This window comes from Leiobunum rupestre, chromosome 3 (genome assembly GCF_980474605.1).
Source record: "Leiobunum rupestre chromosome 3, qqLeiRupe1.1.hap1, whole genome shotgun sequence".
Taxonomy (NCBI): Eukaryota; Metazoa; Arthropoda; class Arachnida; order Opiliones; family Sclerosomatidae; genus Leiobunum; species Leiobunum rupestre.
In genome coordinates, this window is record NC_143386.1 from 11,169,087 (window position 1) to 11,181,283 (window position 12,197).

A 12,197-nucleotide genomic window follows, 5' to 3' on the forward strand; every position below is an offset into this window, starting at 1 on the left:
TACAGTAATGTTTTAAAAGCAAAACTCAATTCTACATAAAATAAAGATTTTTAAAATAGACTATTATAACTAGCGATAAATCTATTTTAATAGATGCTTTGCTGACATCTTTAGCCATCAATGGAAACTATTATACAAAATACTATAAGTTTCAAGTGTTATTAAAATTATATTTGCTATATTATATTTATGGTATGTACTTGAGCCAATAAGGGTATTTATAATAGCTTAATATAGAAGTAAACACATTACTACGATAAAAACCGCTTACCTATATTTTAATTACGGGAAATTAAAAATACTAAGTGATATTAAAATGAAGTTTAAAAATATTTCCTTTCTACGTCACTTTAACAACTACTTCGAATATTCCATGACGTCAAAACACTCAAATCCGTGTTTTAAATTCAAATTAACCGCGCCCCAGGAAATCAAGTATCATACAACTTACATAATTTCAACTTATTCCGTACGATAAAACGCGATTGAGATATACGTTTTAAGAAATACTGGTGAGATAGGTTCAAGTGTCAAGCGTACTACAATGAAATTAAAATGAAGTTTAAAAATATTTCATTCTACGTTACTTTAACAACAAATATTCCATGACGTCAAAACACTCCATGTTTCCATTTAAATTAACCGCGCCGCGAAAACCGCGCCTCCCGGGGAATCTGCGCACGCGCGCCGACCAGGTTATCACTTTTTACATCATTTCAACTTATTCCGTATGATAAAACGCGATAAGATATACGTTCAAGTATCTTTCGAGATAAGCGGAGATAAATGAACAAGCTGGCCTGAACACAATATGTTGATATACGAAAAAACAAATCGTCGCGAGAAATACCTTAAATACATTGACTTTTCGACGATTTTACCCCAATTTCACCCCTTAAATCCCGGATCCCGACGATCCCGCCGATCCCGATCCCGGGATCGGCGCCAGACCCTCACTTTCCTTCTACTTACTATTATCCTATTTATTTGGTGTTATTAGGTAACGGTAGTCAGAATACAGGTACTGTGTCATGGCTTTTAGCATATGTACCATAATCACTCGTAAGTATGCATCTGTATAACTTTCCAATGAGGCCTTCACACGCCACATAAGTGGACACAAAAATGCAAAATTCTTATAATCGTTCTTATAATCTGAAGAATATCTTCCATGAATCATGAAAACAAGGGCAATTGTTGCTGTAGCATAGTCACTGTTAATATGAATACTTTAATGAGAACTCATAAAGAGGTGGACACGTAATAGGCGACACGGAATGTGTGTGCATGATAGACAAGCTTTATCGTTGGATTAAGAATTTGCTACTGGATATAGCACTACCGTGTTTTCTGATTATCAAAGTTCGGATGCGCGGCCGCGCCATCTAAAGGTTTTTCACGTTTTGATGAGACAAACAAAACGACGTGATGCTGCAGGAAAACAAGGCGGCTTCTTGGTGGGTAATAAAGCTCAATATGAAGGGTTTTTAATTTACTATATCTATTCATTCAGCTCTAAAGTAAGTAGAAATGGTTTTATTACTTTAAAATGTTAATTTATATATAACGTTTTTTTAATAGTTAGAACCTAACTTTCCGCCAACAAATCGACAACTATTTAGAAACCCACATACTGGTGCGCTAAGCGCATGCGCCCAGTGGACGCCAACTTTACGGAAAAAAGGTTGTTTCACCGTTCCCATGGCAACGCGTCTAATGCTAGTTTTTGTTCCCTCCCTTTTGAGAAGTATTCGACAAAGCCTGGCCGAACGTAGGAGTGGTATATCCAGTAGAAAATTCTTAATCCAAGCTTTATCCATCTGCTAAGATATTACATTAGAACCCTAAATTACTCTTGAATTAAAACGCAATTTATTTAATAATATTTTTTAATTTTATTACACTTATTTAACTAAACGTTGGAAAGTTATTACGTTATTTCTGAACAGCCGGCTTTACAACCAGTTTTTGCCAAGGTTAAAACAGCCCTTGAAGTTTTCTATCCAATCGTTAGTCTTTGGTTTTATAAATCTTTTAAAATAGGATTGGATCAATTGCCATAATCTTTTTTAACGAAGACGTGGATTATATTTTTTATCAGCTAAGCTAATACCCTTTGCACCACCAAAGGCCCAAGTAATCTGGAGACTTTTAATGCCTAGTAAATCAGGTGGCTGAGTAATACTGCGTAGGGGGGTGGTGGCAAGCTCTTCATGCCACCTAGAAGCACCAAACACAGCACCCCACACAAGGAGAACGCAAAAGTAGTGCATTTTCTTGTGTACAGTTTTCATTTGTTAGAAGCTTTAGCGCCTGTTGCCGTCGGAAGGGGAAAATTCAGAAGTTGTCTTCCCCCCTGCCCGTAAAACATTCAGCGAAAAGGTTCGTCCAATGAAATTTGTACACAACACTGCGTTAGCGTGTTTAAAGGCTAGCTGCGATCTCCTTGTGCTTGTTGCTCCTAGATGGCACTCCAAACAACAGCTGCCTACACTTACTATTACCGTTAAACCTCAATGGAAGGGGAAACCGAAGAACTCGAGGGAAACCCATTTAACCAGCGAGGATAAAACTTGCAAACTAAACACAGAAGGTATATCTCAGAGTTTTCACCCATTGCCACAAGCTGGGATCGCACCCGGCTCCTCTTGCTGCGAGGCGAAAGTGCTAACCCCTCCGCCAGCCTAACCTAACTCTAATCAAATCTATTTAACAGCAATAAATGAGCCTTATTAATCGATAACGGGTTTCAAATGACACGACACTTTCGGAGAAAACGTCGTGTCATTTGCAACATAATCTACAAAAAGGTATAGTCTGACATTACGCATCGCAAATCATAGCAGACGCTACCAGGTTTTCATCAGACATTGTCCTAATATTTTAAATACTGTTATACTTCTCGCTTGTTCTTGAACAAAAGGTATTCTAGTGAAGAGTATTTCTTTACGTGGTGAACTATTCGTAAAAGTCAGAGCATTGGGGTTAACCTTTTTACAGCTTCTCAAAATGAGGTGTCACGAGAGTTAATTTATAAAATCGTCTGCTTATCCAGACTTTTTCAATTTAAATGGCCACATCTAGGCAGCTATTTTGGGAAAACATTTTTACCTCAACTCAAACTATTCGCCACCACGTAATCGGACTAACAGGGTTACTCTTATTACCCTACTCCAAAATCCCAGAACAAGTGAGAAGTATCCACCCAATTTAAGGCTTGTCGAGTGTGTCGGTGAATCTAGGAGGATGGAAATTATGGAGAGGAAATTATGGGGTAGAATGGGCTGGTAGGCTTGGCAATGTTAAACCATTCAACTTAATGCAATATAGACATCTAGCGGAAATAGTATGATTTTAAGAAAATATTTTCGTCTGCTAGTTGTTGGCACGCCACGTGTTTTTAGAGTTTTTACAAGGAAAGAAGGAAAAGCGTTCAATTTAATTTTCCAAGAACACAAGTATACCGTTTTTTTCTAAAAGTAAAAATGAGACAAATAATGGTAAATATAAATTGTTCAATTAGATATTACAATATTTTGCTACTAAAACCAAACATTCAACTTCATCCACTAATTAAAATCAGTTTCCAGTACTAAACCAAAGAAAAATCCTTTACTACTTCTTATTTCGAACATCTAGCAGACGAAATTATATGTACACGCATATCCGTTAATCTAGTAACACTGCCTGCCGTAAGATGGCGCTACAGGCTTAGGTTAAAGTTATAGCCGAAGGTGCGACGGGGAGCCCGTATTGGTGGAATACAGTTTTCCATTTCAGGATACGGGTCATTCATATTCCTAGGGTTAATTTATTTAGCGGGCTATATCTCCGATAGAGGCTGGAAATGCCCGCTTTTGCTAGCGGTCACGGGTTTCAGTGATTTCGAGCCATGCAACCCATTGAATTGGGAATAGTACCGCTAGAATTACGGTTTCAATCTGCTTTCCTCGAAACAAATTTTTCAAATTTGAGAACTCTATCATTTGTCGGTGGCGCCATCCGCAGTTAGCGGCGGGAACTATATCCTATGAAAATGACTTTTTCCATTATTCCACCTTGAAAATGATAGATGGCGCCACCGTATAATAGTATATAGTTGACGGCTGAATACGCCGACTCGAAATTTCAGAATTTTTTTCGCGAAACCACGACTCCCGAACAAGCATATGTAATTCTAGCGGTACTATTCCCAATTCAATGGTGCAACCTAGATTAAAATAAGGAAAATTGCCAACTCACGTCTATGTAGATCCCAGGAATGTCGTATTTCTGCAACGACGGCTTGTCTCTGGGTAAATATCTGTAGAACTCGTCGTCGTTCTTGTACCACTTCACGGAGTAGAGGTCGTCATTTTCCTTATCTAGCGTGCAGTTTAACCAAACAGACGAACCCATCCTTACGGTGCTTGGCACGTCCAAACTGGTCAAACGTAAAGCTTCGGCCACTAAAAAAAATATTTATATATAAAGTATAAAAAAACGAAGAAAACTTTTAAAACTTTAAGTCCTAATTTAAAAAATACGTGCGTGGACTTTGTATTTAGTTTTATTGGATTTCGTGAATCTTTTTAAGCTTAACCAACGAAGGAAAAACAAAATCGTTACGGGCTGCCCTCGGCCGCCGAAAATCCGAGAGGATTCCATCAGAATTCAGAACAGCCTCTGAGAGATTCGCGCCACTACCGGTCTAACCGAGTCGCTCACCCCCGGAACTTTGTGTCTCGCGAAATTTCTCTACTTTTACGACCGTGAAAAACAATGTTTTCCAGATAAAACAGAAAGGAGCCAAAATGATCGAATTCTTTCCAAAGTGAATTGCATTTTTAAGGTGTTGAAAGTTGAATTAAGAAACTTATTTTCACTACAGGATCTAAAAATAGAAAGTGGAAACCGACAATAATAACCAAAATAGAAAGACAAGGAAGATATTCTCAAAAGTAGAAGGTCGAGAAAGATAATATTATGAAAAATATAAGGAAACATATAAGATCGAGATAAATAATAATAATTAAGTTAGTTTTCCCAAGACTTTAGGTCTAGAAAGATGAAATATTTACAAAATACACTAGGTCTAGAAAGATGATATTTTCGCAAAATTCAATAGATCAAGAAAGATTAAATATTCTAAAGAAAAGTAGTATTAACAAAAATAGGTAAAGAAAAGTAGTATTCACAAAATTAGGTAAAGAAAAGAAGTATTCACAAAAATAGGTAAAGAAAAGTAGTATTCACAAAAATAGGTAAAGAAAAGTAGTATTCACAAAAATAGGTCAAGAAAAGTAGTATTCACAAAAATAGGTCAAGAAAAGAAGTATTCACAAAAATAGGTCAAGAAAAGTAGTATTCACAAAATAGGTCAAGAAAAGTAGTATTCACAAAAATAGGTCAAGAAAAGTATTATTCAAGAATAGTAAGCAGAAAAAGATGATACAAACTAAATAATAGGTCGATAAAGATAACATTCTAAAAAATGAAGGTTAAGAAAGATAATATTCTAAAAAATTAAATTAAAGAAAGATAATATTAACAAAAATAGTATTTCGAGAAAGATAATATTCACAAAAATAATATGTCGAGAAAGATAATATTTCGAGAAAGAAAATATTCACAAAAAATATTTAGAGAGAGATAATATCCACAAAAAATATTTAGAGAAATATGAAATTTCGAGAAAGATAATATTCATAAAAAATATTTAGAGAAAGATAATGTTCATAAAAACTATTTAGAGAAAGATAATATTCATAAAAACTATTTAGAGAAAGATGATATTTCGAGAAAGATAATATTCACAAAAATATTTCGAGAAAGATAATACTCACAAAAAATATTTCGAGAAAGATAACGGTCAAAAAAATATTTAGAGAAAATAATATTAACAAAAAATATTTAGAGAAAATAATATTCACAAAAATATTTCGAGAAAATAATATTCACAAAAACATTTCGAGAGAGATAATATTTCGTGAAAGATAATATTTCGAGAGAGATAATATTCACAAAAAATATTTTGAGAAGGATAATATTCACAAATATAATATTTTGAGAACGATAATATTTACAAATATAATATTTCGAGAAAGATAATATTAAAAATATAATATTTAAGAAAGATAATATTAAAAAATTATATTTAAGAAAGATAATATTAAAAATATAATATTTAAGAAAGATAATATTAAAAAAATAATATTTCGAGAAAAATAATATTTCGAGAAAGATAATATTAAAAAAATAATATTTATAGAAAACTACATTCAATTTTGAGTATACTAGTTTTGCAATTCTTTGAATTCACCTGAAAAATCTAAAAATCAAATTGAAAATTTTAAAATAATTTTCCAAAATTGAGTAAATCTAATAAAAAATTGTGAAATCCTTTTTTAAATATTTGCTATAGCATCATTTGATACAACGATAGGAGCATGGTTAATCATCCTACCACAAGTATTAATCTAGCCATAAACATGAAACAAGTACCTACGATATCTCGTAGTAGGAATTATTTTCTTGATGTAAATAGTTTTAGAAACTGTCTAAATGACGAAAGTCAGCGGGAGCCTGCTCTGGTACATCTTTCAAACGCCACAAATGCTTCTCTCGTAAAACATATATTTACGGCTTTCCGTTGCTATGCAACGCGTTTTGAAATTTTTAATGTTTAGGCTTAGTTTCTCTTTTCGATATAACAGTCGCCAGCCAGATTTCCCGCACGGTACTGATGAGTTCCAAATAGAACGAAACCGGTCTACCGTTGGAATTTCTGGCTATTTTTTTTAGTTTTTATTTAGATTTTATGTAGTTTTTTACTCGAAGACCTATTGGTACGAGTTATTAGTAAGTTTTTTAATTTATTCAAATTTGTTTAGGGTTTAGCTATATTATTCCTTTTAATTATGGACTAATCTACTTTTTAGCGTATTTTATCACCCTTCGCACAGTCCATAGGTGGTTTCTTCTAACTAAACATATATTATAAACTTGTGATCATACTGATATTTCTTACTACTCTTTGAAATTAAATAGTGCAATCTGTTACCCAAGACCTAGTTCCCTTAGCACATATCTATGCTTTATAAGTATTCCACAATTAATGCTACCAAGAATGTATTGAAGTTACCTATAGAAATTGGACTACAGGATTCTTACTCCCATCCTCGCAGCCTTTGGAGCTTCAATTCGTCCACTTTCCCGTTCAAGTTTGCTCAAAGATTCTTAGTAACTTCAATACATTCTTGATGCTACGTGTGGGTTAGGTTATTTAATTAATAAATATAACAACTCGATATAAGCTTTTGAAATATTTATATCAGACTAGAGGTCGGCGTTCGATTAACATTTATCCATGGATAAAATAAGTTCGGCGATATTTAAATAATATTTATTTAAATAATCAATTTTTGAATAATAATTGTAAAATGTTTAAATATTCGAAAGTGGATAAGCCTATTATTTAAACAAAACAAACAATTATTTAAATAAATACCATTTTAATTCAAATAAATGCTTGGTTGCGTAAAAACATAATTAAATAAGTTAAAATTATATTCTTTTTACCAACTTTTGTTAAATAAATCGGAAATTTTGTGGATAATGAATAAACAATTCCGAGCACTATATCAGACACAGTTACACAGATTGGGCAAAGGTAGATTTTCTTTTAAAACGGGTTAGCTTTTATCCCTGATATAAACCAAATAATGAATATACAATTATATTAATATTAATGGCGTTATAGCCAATATTTTTGTACGTAATGCAATTTCAAAGCCATCGAGTTTCTCTTAAATTTAATTTCACGGTTATAATAATAACTGCTAAAATCACAATTTTCTTTTTTAAACATTATTGCTAAGACGTCCCTCATTTTGAAATGTTTTCCCAAGCAGCTTTCAAAATATTCGCCATGCCTAAATGATTAAGATGCTCCCCAAAAGCCGACAGATATTATTTAGAATAACCAAGGTAGCTTTCCAATTTTACCTTTCGCTTGAACTTTTCGATCTACTTCAGTTTGGTAATACAATAACAGTAGATGCCACAGATGATAATTTCTACGGAGGACTAACGAAATTCGCATCTATGTTCAAGCCTCACTTTGCCTCGTACGTATAATAATAATAATAATTACATCAAAAGGTCAAAATTTTAGCCAGAGATTCCAACAGTAGACCGGTTTCGCCCTTTTCAGTAAAGCCAGAGTTCCTACACAGTACTGATGAGCCCCAAAAGGGCGAAACCGGTCTACTGTTGGAATCTAGGGCTAAAATTTTGACTTTTGATATAATTATCTTAAAGGGAGTATAACCCCTCTTGTTTGGTAGGGTGCGCTTAGACTATATCGAGTAGCTTTCACAAGCCTTAGTAGCGAGGGGCGGCAAGTAGTTAGTTTAGCGTGTACCTATGTATATAACCTTTTTCGGAATTTGTGGGTTAAATCCGATCAAACTAACTCTTATCCGCCCGTCGCTCGGAAGGCTTGTGGAAGCTACTCGATATAGTCTAAGCGCACCCTACCAAACAAGTGAGGTTATACTCCCTTTAACGTTGGAATTCAACGGAAGCCCGAACGTAAAAGATGTCTGCGGAATAGCGACCGCCATGCAATAATTGGTGAAGAATTTCACAATAAATTGCAATGGACTGCTCATATATAGGGCACTCTGAATGTATATATGTATAATAATAATTACCTCTGTTAGATATATGTTATTGTTATCCTTAGTAAGATAATTAACCTAATTAATTGTATCTACCATTAAATAATTTAATGTTAGTTATTCGCGGAGTGATTGTGTAATCGGAAGTTTCGCAAGAGGAAATTCGTCACACTTCATTGGCAAAATTACAATTTTTACTAAGTCTTTACTGCTTTTTATAGCCGGTCGATAACAATTTATCGGGCACCTTTATCGGTCACTGCTAAAGACTAGAAACCGCTCGTGGAGTGTTGAAAGTCTTTGATCACGTAATGTCTTATAAAGTCATTGGCGAAACAGCAGACTATAATTTTAAAATGAGCGTCTGGAGAATAGCAAGGGTCATACATAATATTTTTATGTTACTTGTGCTGTTACTGAGAAACTACAATTACTTGATTTAATGTTTAGTGAAACAGACAGTTTCTTATACGTTGTCCGTAAAAAACCACTAAATGACAGAATACATGATCTATGTAAGGGAATAAGCTCTGTCTCAAATCGCTCCGTTGGTGCAACCTCTTTTCGCTCGTTTTAATAAGGTAAAATCGGTGATTCATCTCTTTTTGCTCTTTTATGAGAGGTTAAATCAGTAATTTTCCGTGCTCTTTTATGAGAGGTTAAATCAGTAATTTTCCGTGCTCTTTTTTGAGCGGTTAAATCAGCGCTCATCTCTTTTCGTTCTTTTATGAGAGGTTAAATCAGTTATTTTCTGCGACCTTTTTTGAGCGGTTAATCGGCGCTCATCTCTTTTCGCTCTTTTTGAGAGTTGAAATCAGTTATTTTCTGCGACCTTTTTTGAGCGGTTAATCGGCGCTCATCTCTTTTCGCTCTTTTTGAGAGTTGAAATCAGTTATTTTCTGCGACCTTTTTTGAGCGGTTAATCGGCGCTCATCTCTTTTCGCTCTTTTTGAGAGTTGAAATCAGTTATTTTCTGCGACCTTTTTGAGCGGTTAATCGGCGCTCATCTCTTTTCGCTCTTTTTGAGAGTTGAAATCAGTTATTTTCTGCGACCTTTTTTGAGCGGTTAATCGGCGCTCATCTCTTTTCGCTCTTTTTGAGAGTTGAAATCAGTTATTTTCTGCGACCTTTTTTGAGCGGTTAATCGGCGCTCATCTCTTTTCGCTCTTTTTGAGAGTTGAAATCAGTTATTTTCTGCGACCTTTTTTGAGTGGTTAATCGGCGCTTATCTCTTTTCGCTCTTTTTTGAGATGTAAAATCAGTTATTTTCTGCGACCTTTTTTTAGCGGTTAAATCGGTGTTTATCTCTTTTCGCTCTTTTTAAGAGGTAAAATCAGTAATTTTCTGAGCTCTTTTTTGAGCGGTTAATCGGCGCTCATCTCTTTTCGCTCTTTTTGAGAGTTGAAATCAGTTATTTTCTGCGACCTTTTTTGAGCGGTTAATCGGCGCTCATCTCTTTTCGCTCTTTTTGAGAGATAAAATCAGTAATTTTCTGCGCTCTTTTTTGAGGGGTTCAATCGGCGCTCATCTCTTTTCGCCCTTTTTAAGAGGTAAAATCAGTAATTTTCTGCGCTTTTTTTTGAGCGGTTAATCGGCGCTCATCTCTTTTCGCTCTTTTTGAGAGTTGAAATCAGTAATTTTCTGCGCTCTTTTTTGAGGGGTTTAATCGGCGCTCATCTCTTTTCGCTCTTTTTTGAGAGGTAAAATCAGTAATTTTCTGCGCTCTTTTTTGAGCGGTTAATCGGCGCTTATCTCTTTTCGCTCTTTTTTGAGATGTAAAATCAGTTATTTTCTGCGACCTTTTTTTAGCGGTTAAATCGGTGCTTATCTCTTTTCGCTCTTTTTAAGAGGTAAAATCAGTAATTTTCTGAGCTCTTTTTTGAGTGGTTAATCGGCGCTCATCTCTTTTCGCTCTTTTTGAGAGTTGAAATCAGTTATTTTCTGCGACCTTTTTTGAGCGGTTAATCGGCGCTCATCTCTTTTCGCTCTTTTTGAGAGTTGAAATCAGTTATTTTCTGCGACCTTTTTTGAGCGGTTAATCGGCGCTCATCTCTTTTCGCTCTTTTTGAGAGTTGAAATCAGTTATTTTCTGCGACCTTTTTTGAGCGGTTAATCGGCGCTCATCTCTTTTCGCTCTTTTTGAGAGTTGAAATCAGTTATTTTCTGCGACCTTTTTTGAGCGGTTAATCGGCGCTCATCTCTTTTCGCTCTTTTTGAGAGTTGAAATCAGTTATTTTCTGCGACCTTTTTTGAGCGGTTAATCGGCGCTCATCTCTTTTCGCTCTTTTTGAGAGTTGAAATCAGTTATTTTCTGCGACCTTTTTTGAGCGGTTAATCGGCGCTCATCTCTTTTCGCTCTTTTTGAGAGTTGAAATCAGTTATTTTCTGCGACCTTTTTTGAGCGGTTAATCGGCGCTCATCTCTTTTCGCTCTTTTTGAGAGTTGAAATCAGTTATTTTCTGCGACCTTTTTTGAGCGGTTAATCGGCGCTCATCTCTTTTCGCTCTTTTTGAGAGTTGAAATCAGTTATTTTCTGCGACCTTTTTTGAGCGGTTAATCGGCGCTCATCTCTTTTCGCTCTTTTTGAGAGTTGAAATCAGTTATTTTCTGCGACCTTTTTTGAGCGGTTAATCGGCGCTCATCTCTTTTCGCTCTTTTTGAGAGTTGAAATCAGTTATTTTCTGCGACCTTTTTTGAGCGGTTAATCGGCGCTCATCTCTTTTCGCTCTTTTTGAGAGTTGAAATCAGTTATTTTCTGCGACCTTTTTTGAGCGGTTAATCGGCGCTCATCTCTTTTCGCTCTTTTTGAGAGTTGAAATCAGTTATTTTCTGCGACCTTTTTTGAGCGGTTAATCGGCGCTCATCTCTTTTCGCTCTTTTTGAGAGTGGAAATCAGTTATTTTCTGCGACCTTTTTTGAGCGGTTAATCGGCGCTCATCTCTTTTCGCTCTTTTTGAGAGTTGAAATCAGTTATTTTCTGCGACCTTTTTTGAGCGGTTAATCGGCGCTCATCTCTTTTCGCTCTTTTTGAGAGTTGAAATCAGTTATTTTCTGCGACCTTTTTTGAGCGGTTAATCGGCGCTCATCTCTTTTCGCTCTTTTTGAGAGTTGAAATCAGTTATTTTCTGCGACCTTTTTTGAGCGGTTAATCGGCGCTCATCTCTTTTCGCTCTTTTTGAGAGTTGAAATCAGTTATTTTCTGCGACCTTTTTTGAGCGGTTAATCGGCGCTCATCTCTTTTCGCTCTTTTTGAGAGTTGAAATCAGTTATTTTCTGCGACCTTTTTTTAGCGGTTAAATCGGTGCTTATCTCTTTTCGCTCTTTTTGAGAGGTAAAATCAGTAATTTTCTGCGCCCTTTTTGGAGCGGTTAAATCGGCACTTATTTCTTTTCGCTCTTTTTGAGCGGTTAATTTGGCTCTCAACAGTTTCGCACATTTTTAGTGGTAAAAATTTCAATTATCTCTATTCCGTTTGGCGTTGTTTTAAAAATAAATTTTAGCCCTTAATTTTGCTCAATAATAGAAAAACCACTC

At 35.1% G+C, this 12,197-nt stretch overlaps 1 protein-coding gene across 1 annotated transcript in view; it reads right to left on the reverse strand.

Moving 5' to 3' along the window:
• The window catches only part of LOC149949482 (cell adhesion molecule 2-like), a 105,263-nt gene that overhangs the window by 20,647 nt on the left and 72,419 nt on the right, over positions 1 to 12,197 (reverse strand). The window contains exon 2 of the mRNA XM_090169241.1: positions 4,243 to 4,448. Coding sequence (XP_090025367.1) covers positions 4,243 to 4,448 — 206 coding nt within the window. The remainder of the gene's footprint in view (positions 1 to 4,242; positions 4,449 to 12,197) is intronic.